Source organism: Tursiops truncatus, chromosome Y, assembly GCF_011762595.2.
Source record: "Tursiops truncatus isolate mTurTru1 chromosome Y, mTurTru1.mat.Y, whole genome shotgun sequence".
NCBI classification, from domain to species: domain Eukaryota; kingdom Metazoa; phylum Chordata; class Mammalia; order Artiodactyla; family Delphinidae; genus Tursiops; species Tursiops truncatus.
Genome location: NC_133428.1, coordinates 2,449,669 through 2,474,977, shown reverse-complemented (window position 1 = coordinate 2,474,977; position 25,309 = coordinate 2,449,669). Strand labels below are relative to the sequence as shown.

Genomic DNA, 25,309 nt, shown 5'->3' with positions numbered 1-25,309 from the left:
ATGCAGGGGACACGGGTTCGTGCCCCGGTCTGGGAAGATCCCACATGCCGCGGAGCGGCTGGGCCCGTGAGCCATGGCCGCTGAGCCTGCGCGTCCGGAGCCTGTGCTCCGCAACGGGAGAGGCCACAACAGTGAGAGGCCCGCGTACCGCAAAAAAAAAAAAAAAAAAGTTGTGCCACGATTCAGAAGATGTCTCTTCCCAGAAAATAATTAGACCTTTCTCTGACCTTCACCCTATATGTCATCAGTAAGGCATGTGGTAAATGCCTACAGAACACACTGGTCAGAAGTATCTCCCTCCCAGATCATTCATGACCCACCTCAAGGAGAGGCATCCACAGCATTCCGTCATTAGGCTGCTGATAGGAAGGTAATCAAGTCATTTGTGCCTGGCCTTCAAGCCCCACCGGCCAGCCCTACCCTCCAAGTGGCTGGACCCAGGCAAGGACACACCCGCGTCACTATCAGGGGCTAATTGCCTGGTGCCTGGCCCAAGGAGGGCACACCTACATCATAATCAGGGCCTGCTTCCCCTGGTAACTGGCCCAGGCAGACATGCCTGCATCATAATCAGGGCCTGCTACCCCTGGCAAACTGCCATGCCTTCCTTGCTAAGTACCTGCTGGGGCCACAGCTCTCACCCTGAACTGAGAGTTTCTTTCTCAAAATGAAGGATATTGAATTCATAACAGACCATCCCTACAGAGAGACTTCTTTTCTAATGAGCTCAAGATGCCTTCCACAACCTAAAATGCCCCACCAGAAAATACCTTCAGAAAGAAAAGAAATGAAGGTCAAGGGTTATGCTATCATCCACAGCTGCGTGATGGTAACAAAGCGGTAAGTGAACGAGATGAAAACCTAGACCTAGAAAGAGGGCAGTGGTGACTTTTTCTAGTTATAGTCACCACACCCTGGTCTCCCCAGGAGGTCACCTTTCCGGTGGAATTCAGGTTTGGCTCAGATAAAAGAGGGGATGGGAGGAATGCAGTAGGGGTGTAAACTAGGGGGCAAAGCACGTCTTTTTGGGTAGACAACTTGATCTCTGTCCTTACTGTTTTTGTGACTAACATGTTACAGAACAGAAGCTCTAAGGAAACGTGCTTCCTTAGGTTTCCACACGGCCCTTCCTTCGGCTCCACAGCCCATCCTGCCTTTTTCCTCCTGTTCTTCTTCCCCTTTGGGGGTACGTATAATTACCAAATACTGCTTGTCATCCTAACCCACTCAGAACGTCCAGTGGCACCTTCTGACCTCCGTCCCTGGTCTAACCGAGCACCCCAGCACGATTTTACATGTCTCCTGTCTGGTGCATTCTTGGGCTTTTCTTTATACTCTTGTCATCTTCTCATGCTTAGCTCACCTCCCAGTTACGTGTGTGCGAACGACCTCATGTTTTCAAGGAGACACTTTAGAAGCACTGGTAAGTCCTCACTCTCAGCTGTGAGGCTAGTAAAAGTTTAAGTATACACAAAAATTCTTAGGCTAAAAAGCCAGATTCATGACCTTGATCAATCAGTAAATAAAGAGGTCCTCTACCCCTCTTGTCTAGAAGAGGTGAAGGAGTAGCACAGAAAGAAGAGTCATCACAATGAATGGGGTTAGTGAGTTCTGTAGGACTAAACTGTCTTTGAAGAACCAGTTCCTGCCTCACTTCTACGGTGGAGGTGTCTGGATTCAGTTCTCTTCTGTTGCTACCTACGATTAGCACCCTACTTAACTCATACCTAGTCACTGGGAGAGACAAATGAGGCCACTACAATGACTGGATCACCAAGCAGATTTCATAATATAGACTTGTTGGCAATCCAGCCAAACAACCAGACTAGCTGAATGAGACATAATATTTTCTTGGAATTGTAGTATAACATATCTCAAGTAAATCTGAGAATATAGGACAAAAACTCTAGAAGGAAAACCACCTGAAAGGCTTGGGTGGATGAGGAAGAAAAAGGGTATTTACATTTCTAAAACATCACAGGCGCTTTGTATGTTAAACCATGAAAGAGACTCCAGGTCAAATATGAACTGTCTAGACAAATCCTTAGCTGGGTTAACCAAGAAAAAAAAAAAAAACAGGACTCATAACTACAATCAGAAATGAAAGATGGGACATTAAAACCAATGCCACAAAAATAAAAAGGATTAAAGGAGAATAATACGAAAAATTGTATGCAAACACTGGATAACCTAGAAGAAATAAAGATATACAACCTATCAAAATCAAAGCAAAAAGAAAGAGAAAGTCTCTTCAAACCTCTACTTATTAAGGAGATTAATTCAGTAATGAGAAACCCCCCAACAAAGAAAAGAGGACCAAATGGATTCACTGGAGAATTCTACCAAATTTTAAAGAATTAATACCAATACTCCTCAAACTCTTCTCCACAATTAAAGAAGACGATATACTCCCAAGCTCATTCTATGAGGCCAGCATTACCTTAGTACCAAAGCCAAACAAAGAAACTATAAGAAATTGATACAAATATACTCAGCAAAATACTAGCAAACTTATTTAAATAGCACATTAAAAGGATTATACATGATGACCAAGGGGGAACACAAGGATGGTTCAACATACGGAAATCAATGTGACGTACCATATTAACAAAATGAAGGACAAAAACCACATGGTCATCTCAACTGATGCAGAGAGAGCATTTGACAAAACTCAGCACCCTTTCATGATATAAACACTTAAACTAAGAATAAAAGAAAACTACCTCAACATAATAAAGGCCATATATGAAAAGCTCACAGCAACATCATTACTCGATGTGAAAAGGCTGAAAGCTTTTCCTCTGGGATCAGGAACATGAAAAACATGCTTTCTCTTGTCACTTTTATTCAACACAGCACGGCAAGTCCTAGCCAGAGGAAATCAGGCAAGAAACAAAAGGCATCCACGTTGGAAAGGAAGAAGTGAAGTTATCTGTTCACACATGACATGCTCTTATATGTAGAAAAGATTCCACACACATACAAAACTGTTAGAACTAATAAACAAATTCAGCAACATTGCAGGATACAGAAATCAACATGCAAAAATCAGTTGCATTTCTATACACTAACAATGAACAGCCAGAAAAGAAAATTTAAACGCTTCCATTTACAATAGCATCAAAGGGAAATAAAAGTTAACCAAGAAGGTGAAAGACTTGTACACTGAAACAACAAAACACTGCTGGAAGAAACAAATAAATAAGACACAAATAAAGAAGACACACATAAATGGAAAGACATCCCATGTTCATGGACTGGAAGATTTGATACTGTTATAATGTCCATACTTCCCAAAGCGATCTACAGATTCAGAGCCATCCATATCAAAACTCCAAAAGCAATTTTTGTAGAAATACAGAAATCCATCCTAACATTTATATGGACCCTCAATGGAACCTGAAGCGCCATAACAATCTTGGAAAACAAGAACAAAGTTGGACAATCTCACACTACCTGATTTCACAACACATTACAAAGGTACAGTAATCAAAACAGTGTGGTGCTAGCATAAACACAGACATATAGACCAATGGGATAGAATAGAGAGCCCAGAAAGAACTCCTCACACATATGGCCAAATGAGCTTCAACAAGACTACCAAGACCACTCAAAAATGGGGAAAAGACAGTCTCTTCAACAAACTTGTGTTGGGGAAAGTGGATATCCACGTGCAAGGAACAAAGCTGAACTCTTACTTTATAGCATACACAAAAATTAACTCAAAATGGATAAAAAACCTAAAGGTAAGAGCTAAAACTATAAAATTCCTGAAAGAAAACATGGGGAAAAAGCATTATGACACAGGATTTTTTTTTTTTTTTTCAGTATGCAGGCCTCTCACTGTTGTGGCCTCTCCCGTAGCAGAGCACAGGCTCCGGATGCGCAGGCTCAGCGGCCATGGCTCACGGGCCCAGCCGCTCCGCAGCATGTGGGATCCTCCCGGACCGGGGCACGAACGTGCGTCCCCTGGATCGGGAGGCAGACTCTCAACCACTGCACCACCAGGGAAGCCCTACACAGGATTTTTTTAGTGTCTTCGATATGACACTAAAGGCACAGGCAAGAGCAGAAACAGCCAAATGGGAGTACATCAACCTTAAAAAGTTCTGTGTATCAAAGGACACAGTCAACAGATTGAAAAGGCAACCTATGAAATGGGAGAAAATATTTGCAAATCATGTATCTGATAAGTGGTTTATATCCAGAATTTATGAAGAATTCCTAGAACTCAACAAGAAAAAAACAAATAACTCTATTAAAAAATGGGCAAAGGGGGCTTCCCTGGTGGCGCAGTTGGTTGGGAGTCTGCCTGCCAATGCAGGGGACACGGGTTCGTGCCCCGGTCCGGGAGGATCCCACATGCCGCGGAGCGGCTGGGCCCATGAGCCATGGCCGGCTGAGCCTGCAAGTCCGGAGCCTGTGCTCCACAATGGGGGAGGCCACAACAGTGAGAGTCTCGCGTACCACAAAAAAAAAAAAAAAAAAAAAATGGGCAAAGGACTTGAATAGACATTTCTCCAAAGAAGACATGCAAACGGCTAACAACATATGGAACAATGCTCCGCGTCATTAATCATTAAAGAAAGGCAAAATCAAGAGAGAATCACTACACACACAATAGGACAGCTACTATCAAAAAGACAAAAAATGACAAGTGTTGGTGAAAATGTGGAGAAACTGGAACCCTTGTGGGCCGTTGGAGGAAGAATAAAATGGTACAGCCAGTATAGAAGACAGTTATGGTGGAGCTTCAAAAGACTAAAAACAGAATTACCTTATAATCCAATAATCGCACTTCTGCGACCATACCCAAAAGAAAGGAAAGCAAGGTCTTGAAGAAATATTTGTATATACATGCTCACAGCAGTGGTTTTCACAGCAGCCAAGAGGTGGAAGCAACAGAGTTATCTATAGACAGATGAAGAGATAAACAAAATGTGGTCCGTACAGTGGAATATGATTCAGTCTTCAAAGGGAGAAAATCACATGCTACAACATGGATGAACCTTGAGGACATTATGCTAAATTTAAAAAGCTAGTCACAAAAGGACAAATACTGTATGAGGCACCTAGAGCACTTCAAATTCACAGAGACAGAAAGAAGAAGGGTGGGCGCCGGGGGCCGGAGAGGGGGAGGAATGGGAGTTAGGGTTTAATGGGGACAGAGTTTCAGCTTTGCAATGTAAAAAGTTTGAGAGATGGAGTGGTGATGGTTACACAACAACTTCAACATTCTTAACACTACCGAACTGTACACTAAACATGGATAAGATGGTAAATTTTAAGCTGTTTCTTGTGACATGCGGATGTGTTTCCATCACTAAAGTTTGTCAGGATTACTGGGTGTGCAAACAGCCCAGAGGCAGCTGATGAAGGGAGTGTGAATCGCGGTGCTTGTACCCGTGCGTGAGGAGTGTGTGTGTGTGTAATCCAAGAACAGTCCACATGGTTTCTGTGTGACACAGGCAGCGGTATTAGCAGGGCCCTTTGACAGAAAATTCTCTGGTTCCCGGGAATACTCAATCTACCCCTCTGGATATGTGTACAAATACAGATAACAACACACGTTTCAAAAATGATGATGACTCATATGAATACAATTTTGAATCCAAAATTTCTGCTGTAACTGTAAACTTTTTCTCCCTTAGCACCAGGAATTCTAAAGACTGAGTTTTCACCTTTTCTCCTAGAAAAATCTTAAAATAATACTTCATTTTTAAGCATTTTTTGTCCCTATAATCTAGAACATTCTTGACCTTCTCACTTGTAGTAAGAACCAGCAGGCAATTCCGTTGTGATCAACCTTCAGTTAACATGCTCCAAGGGAGAAAAATCATCTTCCCTTTCAAAGGAAAACAAGTAAAGAGAGCGATAAAGGCCATACAAACAGACATGTCAGAACAGAATTATGCCTTTAACTTAAAAAAAAAAAATTAAACTTCTTTGGGGAGATTTAGGTGCTTGCTTATCATCAACATGTTAAAGTTTGCATAGCTGCTGAAACCTTAGTCGGTGTTACCTGATTGTGAAAAGAAAAAGCCTTCTGTCAGGAATGTAATCTTTACATAATACCCATGCAAACACAATGCAAATGTTTTTGGACCTCAGGAGTCAGTGAAAGGAACGCATATTCTTTTAAGAAGCCTTTAAAAAGACAAGATTGAATCGCAGCACACAACAGCATCCACCAAACTCTCTCTCGAGCCCCTCTGAGCCTCACAAGGAAGAGAATTTTCCAAGAAGTCATCAAGACCAAAGGACAACCCTAGCATGCCCCGCATGAGTCTGTGAGAGTCACTACTAAGGCGAGAGACACGATGGCAGAGGGCGGCACCTGGCATGAGCGCGGCGGTGGGGAACACCTCCTTCAGCTTCGCCTGGCTGGCTTCCACCAGCTCCTCCTTGGACGTCGGGAGCTGCAGGGTGTCTACGATGATCTGGGCCGCCTCCAACGCCGTCTTACCCATAACAAGGGACTTCACATCCCAGCTGTATTTCTTCCCATAGCGACCGCAGACTGCCTCAAACACCACTGAGTACAGCCGTTCGGTATCTGCAGACACAGTGAGACGAAGACACAGAGGCTTTTAGGGTGCACGCGTTGGTAATGCCAAGTCTACATCAGAGAAGCACGTGTGTTCACAGTGCAGGTCAAGTTCAGGGTAGAAAGCTCTCTCGGGGAGACCTATGGACGTGAGCGAGACGTTCTCAGGCCATGGGGACCAGACGATGCCCTGGGCAGCCTGCTCTCTGCTGCTCGGGAACGTTACAGGCTGGCCCAGAAAGAAAGTCTCTAGTACGGTGAAACTGCCTTGTCTACGCGCACGCACGCATCTGGGCCTGAGCACGCGCTTGACGCCCTGAGCTGGTCCTCCCAAGCGTGCACCGTGACGGCAGCACGCAAGGGTCTGTGTGTGTGCCCTCTGCTGTTAGGGATGTGCCCCGAGGAACTACTCCCACCCGGCAGGAGCGCCTGGCCGCGGGCGGAGCAGTGAAGTGCCTACACGAGGACAGAAACTTGTGCGCGGCTCTGAGTAGGAACACACAACTCCTGTGCTTCTCGTTTCCTCTCACGGGACCAGATCCCTCACGGCACTTGTGTCATCAGGCATGGGGGGCGGGGGGCTTCGTCCACCAAGCCTTCTTGCAACAGCGGCAGCGTTTCCTGCAACGTACCTGGATGCTGTCGCTCTGTGGTGAAGGGATCATTCCCAGGAGGCCGCCACCCACCCCGTGGCTGCTTCTCCCGGCAGCTGACCTGCCCTTCCCCTCCCCACCCGCTAAATGTGTCGTGCTAGGGCCTCCCTGTAGGCTGCTTCCCCGGACAAGCCCTGGACCCTCAGCCCCATGGTGGCATGCTTCAGCCTTGACGATGACCAGCAACAGAAAGAGCTTTTCTTTCTCCTCTGCTTTCCAAGGCAAAATCATCTACAGCTGCGTATCAAGTAGGCTCAGCACTTTAACTCTTTGGGTCCTCACCGTTCTACCACGGGCTGGATTCTGGGGGGACGGTATAAGACACACAACAAAAAGATCTCAGATATCCACCCTCAGACATACTCGCCAGACCATGCTTGGGCATGACCCCTGGGCTGGGTAGTACATTCCAGCTTTTGTTTCCTTTTCTTTTTTTGGTACAAAAGAAGGTGGGACTTGAGGAAAAGTCTTCCCGGGATCCTTGGTAGAAGCAGCCAGCGTCTGCATAATAACCTGAGTGGTTCTAGTTTTTCTAGAACCACGCTGCACTTAATCTCCCTGAAGAAGTCCCAGCAAAGAGGGAAGGGCTGGTGCACCCTCCGCCGGACGCTGAGGAGGGCTGCCTGTCGCACACGCTCTTTTACATCCTTCTCGCCTGTGAGCGGACACAGAGGGAGGGCTCTCGGGGTCGGGGCGGGGGGGGGATGGATGCACTGGCAGGGAGGCTATACATGTTACCCTCTACACGTGAGCACTTTTCTTCTAGCGGTTGAGAGAGAGAGAAAGACTGACAAAAAGACATCGCCGGCACCCAGCGAGTGAGAAACCACTGATGGGTTTGCGAAGGCTAGGGAGTGCCAGGAAAAGCAGCAGAGGCCGGGTGGGGACTTAACATGAGGGACTCGTGCGGAAGCAAGTGGACGGGGAAGGAGAAAGGAGCATGAAAAAGGACTAATTCTGAAGACAGAAAACAGCTGTATTCTTTAAAAACGCTTCAAGCAGCGTTTATTTAAAGCTGAAGCTTTTAATCTAAAAGGCACAGAACGGTGGGATTATAAATCTGTAGGAGACTGTGCCGACAGCCACTTTTCTTCACAATTCAGATAAAATCCCCCCAAACCCTCGGCGGAATAAGCGAGGATCTGAATGCATCGCCAAGCTCCTGAGACCCGGCAATGAGGACGCCCGCTGACGACAGCGTACGATCAATGAAAGGGACAGCGTTTTGAAAGGAAAAGGTTCTCCAGAAGCTAAACTAAAATGAAGCCGCATAAAGTAGCTGTGCTCTGCGCCGTGCTTCTGGGTTATTTTTCACAGGAAACTCACGTGGTTTTCCACAGGCTACGTGCACACAAGCTGCTCCCTTACTCAGGTGTGTTAGGAACATACTGCAGGTACACGAGAACCTCAGCCCTGGGCGGTGGGGGGGATAGGATCCAGGCAGCAGTCCCAGCAGGTACAGATGAAGGGATCAGGCAGGCAGTGACACGAGGGCATCGGATTGGGCGGGGGGCAGTGAGGGAGGTGAGCGGACAGACTCAGCCCAGAGGTTGGTATTTTCATCCGAGCTGCGGGCTGGGTCCCCAGGTGGGAAAACAGAAGGCACTGACGTTTAGGGTCACTGAACTGTTACTATAAAAGGCATCACCACACCTGGAAGGCCTCTCTGTTTCGTCTGAGGCTGAGCTTCTGTCGTTGTACTATGCTTAGCAACAGCTTTTATCATCGAGAACGTATTTAAATGCTGGCTGAGTCCACCCCAGACTCTGAGGACGGTATCCGTTTGTGTTTCAGCTTACGAAGACGGAAGGGGTGAGCGTATTTCCCCACTTCTCTCTTGCACGAAGCTGCACCTAATCCAGTTCTAAAGGCATGATCTGCATTATCTAATAGCAAAACCCCTCAATCAACCCGAGAGTAAGAAGCATGCAGGGTAAGAGCTGGCTTGGTTTCTCTGCCCACCCCATCTCCACTTCTGTACCACACGGACACAAAGCAAGGGCGTCCTGATCCGAGAGGAGCAGCGAATCCCCAGCCTGGCCACGCTCTGTCTGGACGTCCCAGGAGGAGCTGCTTCGCCCCGGTGACCTGCGGCTTCTGCCGGGGGCACCGTGGGGAGCAGCGGCCGCCTGCAGGCCCAGGCGTGCCGGAGGACTCTGGGCTGGGAGCCGGCCCCGTGCTCGGAAGCCCGGCTGGCCTGGGTTGGAGGCCCTGCCCCGCAGCTGGCCAGCCGCTGGGAACTCAGGACATGTGCTCAGCACCCCACTGGGCCTTAGCTTACCCGTCTGCACCCTGGGGGGGTCTTCCCACGGGCACACACCTGCTAGGCGCCTGCGTCAGCTGAGCGGGTAACCGGCGCGCAGCTGTGAGCACGGCGCCCGGCCCTGCCTCCCCGCCTCTAGGGCCGTCTGGGGCACACGTGCCCTGCAGCGGCTCCGCGGAAGGCGGTCAGGGAGCATCTGTGAGCTCAGAGGAAACGACGAGCTCTGCTTTCCCTGCCTGCACACCACAGCTCCCAAAACGGCAAGGGCTGCTGCATCTGACAAGTTACAGGGCCTCGTTCCGGGTGTTTACTTTAAAAGGAAGTGGTAACCATTTGGGATTCCCTCCCACAGTGTTACACATTCCCTAGCTTCACAAATACTTGTTAACTGACCGCCCGGCCTAGGACAGGCACACTGACGCCGTGTCCCCAGCCCCATGATCCATAAACTTCCGGAAACGGAAAAGCTCTCATTTAGCAAAAACAGAGTCAGTTTTAAGGTTTAATATTTGGGACACTTAGCGTGAACCTTCTTGCGCTTCCCTGTACAAACACCAACAGGCTTTGGATTACGGATGCTGCCCCAGGCCACCGCCGCCGCCCCCCCACAGAGCATACATATCATGGAATCAATGCATTCCACTTTAAAATAATAATTTAAAAATCGAAATACAACTGGCTCCTCCGGTTTTGGAAACGGACTGTGGACCCACATTGATTACCGCTCTCCAGTCAACTTACACCTTCCATATCCTGTACACCCTGAACAAAGTGAGATAATGCTTCTCAGAACTTAATATATCTTGAGAATAGTCTTACTTTCCAATTACTAAGAAAAAAAAAAGGAGGGCGAAGGTGACCTAAAGACACTGTTTTGTGCTACAGATAGTTCCTTAACGATACAAGATACCTTTCCACGTGGAAAGGCAGAAGGGCCCATCTCGGGCTAAAATCAAACTGTCACAGTCTGGCAAACAGGGAGTTGTAGAAGGGGAAGCAGACTGATGTAGCCGGCTCCATGCTTCCTCTCACCCAGAAATGGAGCAGTCTTCTTCAGTGTGGTGAGAGCTACATAGTTTACACGTGAAACGGCTTTAACGATAAAAAGGCAGCGCACGGGACATTCTGATCAAAGTGGTGGTGCCACTCTTCTAAGCCACCGTGGTAGTTAGTACACAGTAGGTAATCAATCACTGAATACACTCCTTGAAAACATGCACTTCTTTTGTTCACCTACCACTCGTTTCCCTAATCCACTGGTCCTCAAAGTGTGGTCCCTGGGCCAGGAGCGTCAGGAATGCAAATGCTTGGGTCTCAGCCCAGAACTACTGAGGAGAAACTGGGTGAGGCCCAGCGCTGTGACCCCAGATCTGCTGTGTGTTTTATCAACCCCCCCTCCCACCAGCAGGAAACCAGGGTGTGCGTGCCTAACACAGGGGAGAATCACTGACCTGACCTGTTTTTACCAAAGCCCAGTGCTCTGCAGTCAGCGATTTTAAAACCAGATCAAGTTTAACCAAGAAAAGCTTGATTTTAACGATTACACGCATAGATCTATTAGCAGAAATTAAAGAAAAAATAATCTATTTACACTTTCCTCTGTATTGCATCCCATGCATACTTAAACTTTTTTTTTCTTTTGAAGAAACATGTAGCTTGCAGTAAACTACAGACAACTTGATGGAACATACTATACTGAAAGGATTAGTGAACTGGTTCATCTCTCTCCCAAGTGGAAATCGAGAAGAAGAAGGATGTCTAGCCCTGGGACCACAGAACAGGAAGCAACAGCTGTTGCCGGGGCCCTCGGTTTGAGAACAACTACTGAGACCGACACACTTGCTCTCTGCGCTTTCTAGCAGGGGGTCCTTGATTTCCTCCAGTGATGAAGGACCTCACTGGAAAATAAGCGTCCGTTCCCAAAAACGGACTCTTAGGTCACACGGCACAGCCATCCTACGGCCTAGGCTCTAGATGACGAGAGCCTGCAGACGTGGCTGGTTCTTCTCAGGAAGACAGGAGATGAGCCATCCGACCCGGCGGGCTCTGCTGTCAGGGGCTGCCCAGGGCTCTTCTTGACTTCTCAGGGCTCCCCAGCTTGCTTAATAATTTCTAGCACACTCATGGCGAAAAGTGTTTCTGCAACAGCTGTCTGCTGCTGTTCTCCATGCTCCCAGCACACGGCACGAAGCCCAGAGCCTCTATCGGCGCCACGCTTGGCTCCGAGTTGCCTCTGCCGTACCCCTGCCGGGCCAGCTGGCCAGGGCGTCTACCGGCCTCACCGGCCGCTGTGACGAGCAAGGCCAAGGCGGAAGAAGGTACCTGCTAAAAGTGCCGGTCACCCCAGGTGTGGCGGAAGGGCACCGGTGGATCCGGAGGAAGGCAGAAGAAGGTGTGGACGTACCAGGTTCTGAGAGGGGCTGGCAGGGGCACAGCCTGAGGCAGGAGGCCCTACAGGACAAAAGGCCCTTCCGGGAGCCAAGAAGGACCCGCCGGTGGTGAGTGCTAGCGGAGGCGCCTACGCCTAGCTCTCCGCGGGAGGACTCGGCCAGCGCTTGGCTGAGCAGCGGCAGAAAGGCCGGCAGGGTAGTGGACAGCCCTCCCGGGAAGGGGGCCGGCAGGGTAGTGGACAGCCCTCCCGGGAAGGGGGCCGGCAGGGTAGTGGACAGCCCTCCCGGGAAAGGGGCCGGCAGGGTAGTGGGCAGCCCTCCCGGGAAGGGGGCCGGCAGGGTAGTGGACAGCCCTCCCGGGAAAGGGGCCGGCAGGGTAGTGGACAGCCCTCCCGGGAAGGGAGCCGGCTGCAGGGACCGCCTGGTGGAGGCTGCAGGGCGGGGACCCAGGAGGTGGCTACCATAAGCGGGGCATGCGGCATGGCTGGTTTGGGGGCGTATCTATCCGGCTTTCCCTGGCCCATCCCACGTGGGAAGCTGCAGGCACAGAGCACTGATCGCTGCAGGGTCCGTGGTCCGGACGCTCGGGAGGCTGTGAGTCGGTGCACGGCTGGCACGTCCCGTCTCTCGAGCGTAAGGCGTCTGCCAGCTGCTTGCTTTCTCACTCTTGGGAGTCCAAGGTCCAGAGGCCACTGTCCTCCGAGTCAAGACAGCCACCCAGCAGGCTGCGCCGGCCCGAGAAGGACAAGGGTCCCACCCGCAGGGGGCAGACGGCTCCGTCTCCAGGACAGGACGGCACTGTGGAAAGCCACCGGGTGAGCAGAGCAGCTATGGAGACTGTGCGAGATGCCCCAAACATTCCAGTCCCATTAGGGGAGACAGGCACTGAGCCGGTCAAAGACCCTGGGCCACACGCTGGACCCACGGGCCCTGCATGGATGGCCCTATGTCTCCTCCTGGCCACCTGACCCTCCACAAACCCACCCTCAGCATGTTCCAGGCTGGAGGTAGGACCCCACTCCCTCCCTAGCTCCGTTCACCTCTCCCCTGGGTGAAGCATTCCTCTTCACACAGGTGCATCGGGCACATTCTCTGTGAGAGGCACTGAAAAAACGTGGTTAAGTGAGACAGAAGCATCCTTGCCAAGTTAAATACAGAACTCAGTGATTGAGACTGAAAAGCTTATTAAAGTTTGCTTGGGGGAAAAAAAAAAAAAGGAACAGCCAAATACCTGCAAAGGTAAAGGGAAGCTTTGCAGAAAGAGTGGTAGAGAAAAGGCAGTATGTAAATCAGAGTATTTCTCTCAGCTCAGAACTACTGATATGTGGCCCTCTGCTAACCACAAGGACCTGGACGTCCAGGAATGTCCTCTCAGACCTGAAAACGGATGCCAGGCAGAGGCTACGTTAGACACCGAACGCAGAGGCCTGGCATTCTGGGGAGGAGAAAGAAAACAGGACGAGGAGAACACAGATGCCGCCTCCAGCAAACACTGCAAGTCTCCAGGCGCTGAGGGCACTCGGGTGCGCTCTCCAGGGGCCACCAACACTGCGTGTTGTTTATACACACAGGAGAGGCTTTCCTAGTCTGTGTGGCTTAACCTTTACAAATGAGCTTGCATGTAAGAGGGAACAAGGCCTCGTGTTTAGGAATGTACAAGACTGAAACCAGTAATTAACAAGCATGAAATTACCAGTCCTGGTAATATGTGCTTCAAATTAGCAGCCTGCTTGCTCTAGCAGGCTTAGAGGAAAAGTATTTAAGGGTCTGATGTACTGTTTCCTGTAGCTGGAAGCTATCAGTTTTCAACTGTAAAGAAGAAATAATAACTCCTTAAAATGAAGATCGGTAATAATAATTTAACTGGGTGATCACTTGTAAAGTAAAAATCTTGATTAGTATTCAGCATGATTCACTGGTGGGGTCAACTATTCCCTTTAATAGGTATGGGTATTAGTCAAGAATTTTTTTTTTCTGGTAATCCATAATAAAGTTTAAGGAAATCATTTTAAAAATGAACTGGTTCAAAAAATGTTGCTGGATCATATGTTATCTCTATGGAAACATATCTGTACTGGAGGAAAAAAAATGAACACTGACCCTTAGATTCATAAACCTAAATGTAAACCCAAAGCTATAAAACTTCTGGAAGAAAATACAGGAGACCATCTTTGGACCCATGGGTTCTACGAAGGCTTCATACACAGAACACACAGTAAGAACCCTAGAAGAACACATGGATAAAGGGGCTTTCGTCAAAATTAAAGGACCCCAGGAAGAAAAGGCAGGCCACAAAGTGAGAGAAAATACACACACACACACACAACTTACATGCAGAATCTATAAGGAGCCGCACTTTACAGCTCAGTGGTGACACAAACAACCTGCAGTAGAAAGAATAGCAGCCCCGCAAAGATGCACGTGCCCTGATCTCCAGAACCTCTGAGTAGGCTTCATGGCAAAATGGACCTCGCAGGTGTGTTTAAGCAAGAGTCCTGAAGTGGGGAGATGACTCTCCAGGATCACAAGGATCCTTCCGAGAGGCAGGCAGGAGGGTCAGAGTCAGAGGAGATGCTGAGGGCAGAAGCAGAGGTCAGGCAATGCAGGGTCACAAGAATAGGAAGGTGGGTGACCTGCAGAAGCCGGAAAGACAAGAAAACTCTCCTCTAGAGCCTCCAGAAGGAATGCAGCCCTGTCAACACCTAGATTTTAGCCCAGAAGGAATGCAGCCCTGTCAACACCTAGATTCTCCCCTGTCCAAGACTGCTTGTGGATTTCTGGCCTCCAGAGCTAAAAGATACGTCACTTTGTGTTGTTTTAAGCCACAGGGTTTGTGATAATTTTTTACAGCAGCAATAAAAGTAATACACAGCCCAACATAAAAACCACTTTGGATAACAGTCTGGCAGTTTCTTACGAAGTATACAACTATCATACAACCACTAGCAATAAAAAGGAAAAAAAAAAATAACATGCAATCCCATGAATGAGTTCAAAAACATGATGCTCAATGCAAGAAGCCAGATGAAAAAAGGAGTACATTCTGTATGATTCCATATAAAATCCCAGGAAGTGCAAACTCATCTGTAGTTTCAGGAGACTGACAGTTACCATGGCAGGGGCATGAACAGAGAGGGATCGCGGAGGGCCACAAAGATACTCGTGGGAGCTGTATCCTTACATTCCCTACCTTGAGTGTGCACATGGTATCGCGGGAATTACATGCTAAAACTGATCCATCTGTGCAGAGTAAACTACCCCTGAAGTCCAATGTGATCAAAGTGTCCTGACTAGACTTCTCAAGGTCTGCTCAGAACAAGGAGAACCAGTGTTTGCAGCACAAGAAAATGAAGATGTACCTGGAATTCCAGGCGGCCAGACTGTTCCTGAACACAGAGACACTCCTGGGGTCAGCCAATCAGTATGAGGACGTGGGGACAAAGGACAGGGTGCGTGAGACGGCTCTCAGTCAACCAAAAGGAAGGCTGTCTTTTAGAAAGCGTGACGTCTGTGCCCAAGGAGGGAAGACTTAGCAGCGTTGTCCCCTATCTTTGGCCTAGGAAGAGAGCAAGACTTTCTCAGGATTTAAGGTATAAAATGAGCTTTCCCTGAGGAGACACCATCTTGATGGATGCGAACAATGGCCTCTGAAAAATAAAACTGGAAAGACTCCTACCTCACTCCTTACTACTGAAGTAAATGAAAAGGCCAGACATCACAGTCGGAGGTCAGGGCCTGACTCTACCCAAGGGATGCAGGCCGGGAAGACCATCCTAAGAGGGCCGACGAGAGGCTCATCATGCTGCCTGCCGAGGGGCATCGACAGGCAAGGGAGGTAGCTGCTCACACACCGTGTGCGTGTCCCCTGAATTCCTATGTTAAATGCTAATTCCCCCTGTGATGGATGCTGCTAGGAGGTGAGGCCTTTGGGAGGTGGTGAGGTCATGAGGGAGGAGCCCTCCTGAATAGGATTAGGACCCTCTTAAAAGAGACCCAGAGAGAGAGCCCCCCAACCCCTTCTGTTACGTGAGGACACAGAAGGCACTGTGAACAGAGATCCGACTCTCCGCAGCCACCAAATCCGCCTGGCCTTGGTCTTGGACTTCCCCAGCTCCGGAACTGTGAGAAGAACACGCGTGCTGTGTAAGCCGCCCAGTCTGTGTGCTTTTGTTAGGGCAGCCGGAGCAGACTGAGGCAGAGCGACGGCAGGGCTCCTTCACACACGGGAGGACGGGAGGAGGACAGGCAGGGCTCCTTCACACACGGGAGGACGGGAGGAGGGCAGGCGGGACTCCTTCACACACGGGAGGACGGGAGGAGGACGGGCGGGCACTGCCCCACACGACGAGCAGCCAAGAAAAACGTGATCTCTGCAGCAGCTACCAGTTCCAGCGCCCCGGATGCCAAGTACGAACAATGAGGAGTCTTCCAGGCAAATCCCAGATGCCCCTGCACACCTGCCAGGTCAACTCCAGGTGTCCCCAGTTAGTCAAGGGGTGTGGACAAACGGCCTTCCACCTACCCACCCCCATAATCACAGTGAAGCACTTCACGTGGAAAACACAGGAAAAACAATTCCTCTCCTCGTTTTTTGTTCTTGTTTGTATTTCGGCAAAGGCACAACATAGACAAAGAAGGTAAAGAACAACAACTCAAGCTTCTCTGCAATATTTTACTCAGACTGCGGCGAGGTAACAGAAATGCCCAGCTACGCTTCGTTCCCCAAAGTTGTTTTCTTTATCCATTCCACCACTGAAACGGGTGATGTATCCCCTGCATCTAGGCTTTCCCTTGTTCACTGTCTCTGCTTTTCGATCACCCATCCTGTGGCCCTGGTCTTCCTCCCACCCTCAGAGACACTGAAAGTGACAGGAAAGGCGAGGCATTGGCGACGGCCGGCCCTGGAGCCAGAGGCAGTGGTGGGGATACAGAACGGGCCCCAAGAAACAGAAGAGCAGGGCGGGCAAAGTCGGAGGCAGGGGGGCAAGAAGCACAGAGGACGTTTACTGAGCCCTGACAAACTGCAATACTAGGAGACATACCTTCTAAAATGGGGAGAAGTTCAGGGAAGTAAGTGTAGAATTTGGTAGTGATGATTAAGGGCTTTTCAAGTTAAAAATCTCCCAAACTCATCCACGGAAGTCACTTTACAGTTTACCGATTATTTTGTGATATTTAACAGTATGTTACTGATACAGAAATGCTATCAGGACCGCTTAAAAATAAGAGATTCTTTTTAAACTTTTTTTTTTAACTTCTATTTTTAAGCTTTTAAACAAGGCATACTGAGTTTCCATGACTTCTTCCAGGTCAGCGAGCTCACCTAGGGCCCATCCAGGGCTGAAACCACGGTCTGCGTACGAAAATCCCAGGAGCTCTGAACTTTAACTTGGCCTGGCACATGCTCCTACAACTCACGGGTGCCAGGCACTCTGACTTCAGCTGCGGTTCTGCCAGGTGTGGGACCCTGACCAGCGGCACGGGCCTCACGTGGGAGCTGGTGGGAAATGCATTCTCGGACCCGCTCCAGAACCACAGAGCCTGGGGCGCCAGCAATGTGTGTTTGCACAAGCTCTCCACAACAGCCTGATGCCTGCTCGAGGGAGAGAAGCACAGACCGAAGTTTCGTTAGCATTCCTGGCAATGAGATGACACACAGTGTCTCCTATCATCACTACGGCTACTAAAGTAATTAGTAATAGCCAACAATCAATCACTGGGCACCTCCCATGGGATCTGTGTGTCCCTGAGATCCATGACAACCCTCCTGATATGTACAGGATTACGCCATCCCCAATTTCTAGATGGACAGACTGATGCTTGGGGTACATGGTCCATGACCAAACAGGAGGTAGAGAAGGAGTCAGCCTACCCTCTTCGCATGTGCTGACTCATGCTCTCAGTCGCTACGCAAACCCGTGTCTCCTAGGAGGAGCTCGTGTCTGCCAACACCTGGCTCACAAATTTTCATCCCCATAACCCTGTACACCCTCACTTTGCAAACCTAAGCTCCGGGTTTTGGACGTGTCCCTGTTTCCCGCCTTCCTGTTGCAAAAGACGAATCTAGAAGCTTACGGCAGCACCACTTCTGTGGGGCACTGGCTGACCGTGAAGACACCTTATTCAGGTGAGGGGATTCAGTGAAATGGTTACCAGTCCTGCCCTGAGCAAGCTGTCAGCTGAGGGCTTGTCAAAGGTAAGATCTCTCCAAGGTTTCTCTTAAGACTTGGAGCAGAATCGACCAAACGTGGGCACAGAGGGTTCCACGAGGTCACTGATTCCTACAGGGACCTGTGGCTCAGGACACCAGCCTGTTCCTTTCCTGCAGAGAACCTATCACCTTACACCAAAATTTTCTATGAGTGCAACCCTGGGCTCTTCCACCTGGTAGAGTAAACACAGGCAACAGCGTCCGGCAAAATCGAACAGCATCTGTAACTGAAGAAGCAAAAGAAGATGCTGTTTTCACTCGTAGAAGGCAGAGCCGCTTGAGAAACGCAAGACCAAGGCTGAGTCGGAACACCACACACAACACGTCTTTTTGTGCAGGGAAATCCAGGAGGTGGGCGTGTGAGTTCCACGTGCCCGTCGCTTGACCAGGGGAAAGCGGGCTACCCTCAGGCTCGTGACAGTGGGGGTCCCCCATCAGGCTACTGAAAATTCGCCCTGGAATCTGGAGGCTGAGGGAGAGCTTGCCTCAGTTACAGGAGTGGAGGCTGGGCTGAGGGCAGAGTGGAGGGGACTGTGTCCTCCCCGGAGTGAGATGCTGTCTTGCCAAGCACGGCGTCCTGGGGACCCTGGAAGCCTCGGGAAGCTCTCTGCCCACGGAGGAGGTGCCGTGAGTGGGGACAACCAGGATTCGCGTGCTGGCCTTGCTGCTTCCTGAAGGTGTCCCCTTGTCAAAGGGACAAGCGCACTGGAAACTCAGTTTCCCTGTCACCCAAGGCTGTGCAGGGGGGATGAAAGGTGCCATCAGATGTAAACTGTCCAGAGCGGAGTTATGTGCTCCGTCAAGGGTGTTCCCATGAGATGCAGCGGGAGATGGAGAAGGGCAGGTAAGGCGGGGCTTTTCTGGGAGGGTCTGTCTGCAGAGGGTGCATGTGAGAACATCCGGGGAGAGGGGACGGTCCATAACGGAAGCAATAGCAACAGGAGAAGGGGCCCCCGGCTGGGCCTTGTCTTCGGGAGGACATGCCGTGCCTTTCATGTCCCCGGTCCCCTCTGTCCCTGGACGCAGGCCACGGGGAGCAGCAGCATGGGATGGCACAACTTTCTCCAGGGAGTTTCAGGAGTCAGGCCTGCAGGCCACGCTCCTCTGCTACTTCTCATTATGGGGCAGTGGGCTCGAAGGGGCAATTTCAGAGTAGAGCAGGGGTCCTGGCCCCCAGGGGGATGCCCACCCGGTGCATGGACAGGACAGCGAGGCTCCTCGGAGGGAACAGCCCGCAGGGAGGCGGCTGGGGGTGGGGCAGAGGCACGTGGAAGGGGCTGGGGCTGGGGGAGGCCCACGTGGCTGACAGAACGACGGGCCTGCTCCCTCTGAGGGCGCTCTATGTGCCACGCGGTGCGGGGGACCCTCCTGCAGCTGTGCGATGGCAGGGAGGATAAAGAGGCCCTGGTGTGGATTCACAAATTCGGGAGAGCCACAAGGTCTTCCAGCTGAGCTCTCCAAAGAAGACTGAGTCTTAAATCCTGCAGATACTGGGATTAAGATACTGTTTTTACAAACTTATGGTTACCAGGGGTAAGGGGGGGAGGGACAAATTAGGAGCTTCGGATTAACACATACACACTACTTAAAAAATAGATAACCAACAAGGACCTACTGTACCGCACAGGGAACTCTACTCAGTACTCTGTAATGACCTACATGGGAGAAGAATCTAAAAAAGGGTGGATATATGTGTATGTATAACTGATTCACTTTACTGTACAGCAGAAACTAAGAACACTGTAAATCAACTATACCCCAATAAAAATTAAAACAACCAAACAAGATACTGTTTTTACATTCACTGGCGCAGAAAGCTGATATACCTAAAATGAGGAAAGAACCCATATAGACACTGAGTGAATCACTCTACGCTATATATGTGACCACATGTGCAGAAACGGCTTTTCCAGTTAGTTTTTTCTCAGCACAGATGGTGATGACCTCTCCCTCTCCTCTCCTGTATCCTTCCTTCCTTTCTCACGTTTCCTACGTGGATGTTTCCAAGCAGAATCTCAGAAGGTGCAGAGGCTGACTAAAGACTGCCTTCCTGTTTCCTGTAAAGAGTCAGCAAGCACTGCATGGGACAGCACATTTATCAGGCCCTGTTTCTGAATCACGGCTCCATCAGCATGCGTCATCCTGCTACAGATTCTGTGCGGGGACACACCGGCCTGAGCATGGCTGAGCGTGAGGGTGTAGGGCTCCAGGGCTGTGCCTCCCTTACACTTGGGATGCCTGGGAAAGACTGGGCCCCCATGGCAGGCTCAGGTTTGGATTCTGACCACCAACTTACACACTAAAGTATATTCAGAAGGTACAATGTAAGACAGCGTATTCAGAGTACGTAACCGCCCTTGCTGTGGAGCCCACGCAAAATTGCAATAGTGAATCCGGGTATAGGCAATGCTCAATGACTTTCTCCAAAAAGACTTCTCCTAAGGTCAAACTGAAACTATTACTAGAGTCAGGTTATGATTTTGTATCTATTTCCCTTCTCAATCAACTTTATTTTCCATATTTGAATACAACTTACCAAACCTAGAAAAGTTCTAACTTGAAGGTGGCATGCATCCCAGGAACTATAATAACTTTTTACTTTTTGTTTTGCAAAGTATCATCAAGCAAGATTTGGAAACACTTAAAAATGCAGTACGTTTTACACACGAGTGTTTCTTGATTCACTACCCAATGACCGATTCAAGAATTTCCCTGGCAATCTTACTAAATTATGCTAAAATTATGCTAAGTTACTTTAAAATGAGATGAAGGATAGGGATGCTATAACCCTTTTTTTTTCTTTAATTCCTTGAAGTGATGGTTTACAATCAGGGGTGATTCTGCCCTTGGGGGACATAAAAGACAAGATAAATGTGTTTTTTGCTTGTGAATCGTTTTTTCCTATCTGATCTAAAAGATAACTGCATAAAGCAATAATTATAAATCTCTGTTGATGGGTACATAACGTATGAAGATGCAATCTTTACAGCAGTAACAGCACAAAGGAGGATGGGAAAGGAGATCCATAGGACCAATGTTTTTGTATACTATTTAAATTAAGCTGGTATTAACGCAAACCAGATGGGTGTAAATTGTTAACTGTAAATACTCAGAGCAACCACTAAGAAAATAACTAAAAAAAAAAAAGATGAGACAAGAGAATTTAAAATGTACACTAGAAAATCTATCTGGTTAACATAAGAGAAGGAAGGCAGTGATGAAGGAATAGAGGAACAAAAGAAAAAGACATGGATTTGTTCGTTTTATTTTTTTGATTCCACATATAAGTGAAAACCTACATTATTTGTCTTTCTCTGATTTACCCTCTAGGTCTATCCATGTTGTTGCAAATGGCAAAATTTCAAACTAATATAACACAGAAACTTGGGACTTCCCTGGTGGCGCAGTGGTTAAGAATCCACCTGCCAATGTAAGGGAGACGGGTTCAAGCCCTGGTCCAGGAAGATCCCACATGCCGTGGAGCAACGAAGCCCCTGCACCACATCTACTGAGCCTGTGCTCTAGAGCCCACGAGCCACAACTACTGAGCCCGCACGCCACAACTACTGAAGCTCGCATGCCTAGAGCCCATGCCCCACAACAAGAGAAGCCACCGCAATGAGAAGCCCGCGCACTGCAACGAAGAGTAGCCCGCACTCGCAGCAATGAAGACCCAATGCATCCAAATAAATAAAATATGTAAATAAACAAATTAACTGAAACGAAGCAAAACAGAAACAGGCTCACAGTTACAGAGAACTAACAGTACCACAGTGGAGAGAGGTGGGGGCGGGACAAGATAGGTGAAGGGGATTGAGAGGTACCAACTACTAGCTATAAAATAAATGTTACAAGGATGTAAAGTACAGCACAGGGAATACTGTTAATATTTTATAACTTTACACAGAGTGTAATCTATAAAATTATCAAATCATGATGTTGTACGCCTGAAACTAACATAATACTGTAAGTAAACTAATACTGACACTTCAATAAAAAAATAAATGCAGACAGAGGAAAGTCTTCCTTACAGTAGAATGCCTGCTAATAAATGCAGATTGATGGCATCTGACCAAAAAAAAAGACAGAGAGAAAACAAATAACATAACGCCATACATAAATCCTCTCTTATCAATAATGGCACTATATGGAAAAGGTTAAAAGTAAATTAAAAGGTCAAAATTGGCAGAATGTATTAGAAAAAGAAAAACCACATGATCCAACTATATGCTGTCTACAAGACACACTTTACATTGAAAGGTGCAAAAAGGTTGAAAGTAGGAGGATGGAAAAGATATCCAATGCACACGGTAACCAAGAGATCCAGACTGACCACATGAGACAAAGGAGACTTAAGGCAAACATTTCTATTAGAAACAAACAAAAAAATTAATAGAAACATTTTATAAGGATAAAGGGGTCATTCCATCAAGAAGATGCAACAACTATAAACATATATGAACCTAACGACAAAGCCCCAAACACATAAAACAAAAACTGACAAAACTGAGGGGAGAAAGGGATGATTCAACAACAGTAGCTGGAGACTTTGATGCCACACTTTTAATAATGGAGAGAACAATTAGACTGAAAATTAACAAGGAATATAAGATCCGATTTAAAACACTTAACTATGTAAATACCATAAACTGACTGGAGCTTATGATAGTATGGAACACTCCACCCAACCATGACAAAATATTCATTCTTCTCAAGTTCACAAGGAGAATTCTCCAGGAAAGATGATAAGCTACGCCATAAAACAAGTCTCAATAAATTCACAAAGGATCAGAATCATACCAAGTATTCCCCTGATCATTGACAGAGTGAAATGAGAAATCAGTAACAGAAGGAAATTTGCAAAATTCCCAAATATGTGGAAGTTAAACCACACACACCTAAACAGTCAGTGGCGAAAAGGAAAAATTACAAGGGAATTATGGGATGAAGGAAAATGCAAACATAACACACCAAACGGTATGGGATGAAGGAAAATGCAAACATAACACACCAAACGGTATGGGATATAACAAAAGCAGTGCTGGGAGGGAAGCTGATGGCTGTAAATGTCTGTGTTAAAAACGAACAGTCAGAGAGGTGAAGCACTGGTGGGTCTGAACGTGAGAAAGTGGACCATGAACCAAGGAATGCAGGCGGCCTCTACAGCTGAAAAAGGCAAATAACAGATTCTCTCCTGAAGACTCCTGAAGGAACCAGTCCTTGATGTGATTAGCTCCTGAGACTGAGGTGGGGCTTCTGACCTCATAATACACTTGTGTTGTCTTAAGCCACTCGGTTTGTGGTAGCGTTAAGGCAGCAATAGAAAACTAACACAATAAGAAACTTTCCCCGCCATCTATTTTTCTTTTTTTCTCATTGGGTTTGTGTACAATGACTCTCAAAAAGACCAAGCACAAGAAGAGACCTTTCTTAACGTCTCATTCACAGGTGCCTTAACCACGGAAGGTCGAGGACAGCTGCAGAGAGTTTGTAGAACTATCGTGTGTGACAGCTTCCACTGTGTGTGGAGGTCACCCACCAGGTAGTAAGAACACCATGGCCTCGGCCTTTGTGACTGCTACATCATAATCACACACGTATAAATCTTATTAACCACTGGGCTTTTTTAATCCATGTCATACTGACATATGAGGACTTCCTCTTAGTGAATAACTTAAATTCTTTTCAAATTTTAAAAGATAAATAAACATACAATCATAGGGTTCTAGATGGATGTGCCTTTCCCATCTTCTAGAGAGCTAAACCCTCTTGAGGGTTAGTTTCCCCACGCCTCAGGCTTTATGGATTAATGCTAAATCCCTAGTTCTCATGCCTTTTGAATAAATGCAAACCAGAACGTGTCCTCCAAGAATGCATAAAAAGTTTCCATCTAACTTCACCCTAGAGATCTAAGATGGCTGAGAAAGAACACGGAGGCTGCCACGAAAGTGGATTTGGAAAAGCAAAAATGCAGGAAAAGACTGACAGTAGACATGAGTTCTTTCAGGTGTTGCCTTAGAATCCCATGTGTTGGATGGGTATATCCATCAAACCCCTACTAGTTCAGGCATCATTTCTAACACTTCACCTTAAACCCAGAGACATGCAGTTTTAAAGATTCCCTTCCCCACGCAAATCAACAGCTTCCGTTCCTTTCTTCAAGACCTTCCTTCAGTGGCTGCTCCTGCTTCTCCTCTATTTCTACCCTTCCTGTGGGTACAATGGAATCCAGTACTGAATGTATCCCCAGTGGTGCGTGCATTAGTATGAAGGCAGTGCCAAAAACAGTTTTAATTTAGCACAGTGCAAATCATTAAGGAATCTAGGAAATGCACTGAAATGAGAAGAGATAAAGAAGCACACAGTCCTCCTCCTTCAAAGACACACAAGCCATTGTGTCACCAGCATAATTCTTTAGCTGTTATGTGTGTTTCCATTCACTTATTTTTTGGTGTGGGTGGGGTGGAGGAATGTCAGACAACTCAACTGTAAAGAGATGACAGGAGTTAAGACTGGAGAAACTTATGCTATAATCCTGCTGGTACAGCCCTGGGCATCCATGCTCTACCTCCCTGGCCAGTCTGCCTGTGAAGTCTGTAAAATATTGGTCCACATCTGCTTGATCTCTTCACAGTATCAAAAATCCTACATTTCTGGGTGGATTAGTTTGCTCTGGCTGCAATAACAAAGCACCGTGTGTGTGTGTGTGTGTGTGTGTGTGTGTGTGTGTGTGTGTGTGTGTGTGTCCCCTAATCTCCTCTTCTTGTAAGGACACCACCCATACTGGATTAGGACCCACCCTAATGACCTTATTTTACCTAATTACCTCTTTAAGGACCGTGACTCCAAATACAGCCCCATTCTGAGGTCCTGGGGTTCAGGGCTTCAAAATATGCGTTTTGGTGGGATGCAATTTAGCCCACAACACTGAGTTATAGATGTTCATCTACTTAGTGTGTCTTTCTATCGAAGGCAAGGGCAACCAAGTAGAAGTACCCTTCTATTTCTTGTTTTTTCTAGGTTACTAAGAATGTAACCCAGAAATAAGGGTCAAAATTTCTTTTAAAGAACATCTGTTTACAAGGTATAAATTGATTCACATAGCTCAGATGTCATTTAACGCTACCCAGGATTTCTGCAAAGACGAAAAAACAGTAAGGCGTGCTTCCCCCACCCACGCAGAGTGTACCTTTGGTTACGTGGGAGCTTTCCTGAGCAAAGGAGGCAGAGCTCGGTCACCACAGG

At 47.9% G+C, this 25,309-nt stretch overlaps 1 protein-coding gene across 2 annotated transcripts in view; it reads right to left on the bottom strand.

The window, feature by feature from the left end:
* Positions 1-25,309, bottom strand: part of LOC117307483 (pseudouridine-5'-phosphatase-like) — a 452,112-nt gene that overhangs the window by 412,149 nt on the left and 14,654 nt on the right. For both annotated transcript variants that reach the window (XR_012329446.1, XM_033850254.2), the window contains exon 2: positions 6,338-6,556. Coding sequence is in view for 1 of the 2 variants with exons in the window: in XM_033850254.2 (XP_033706145.1) it covers positions 6,338-6,556 (219 nt within the window). In the remaining variant the exon portion in view is untranslated. The remainder of the gene's footprint in view (positions 1-6,337; positions 6,557-25,309) is intronic.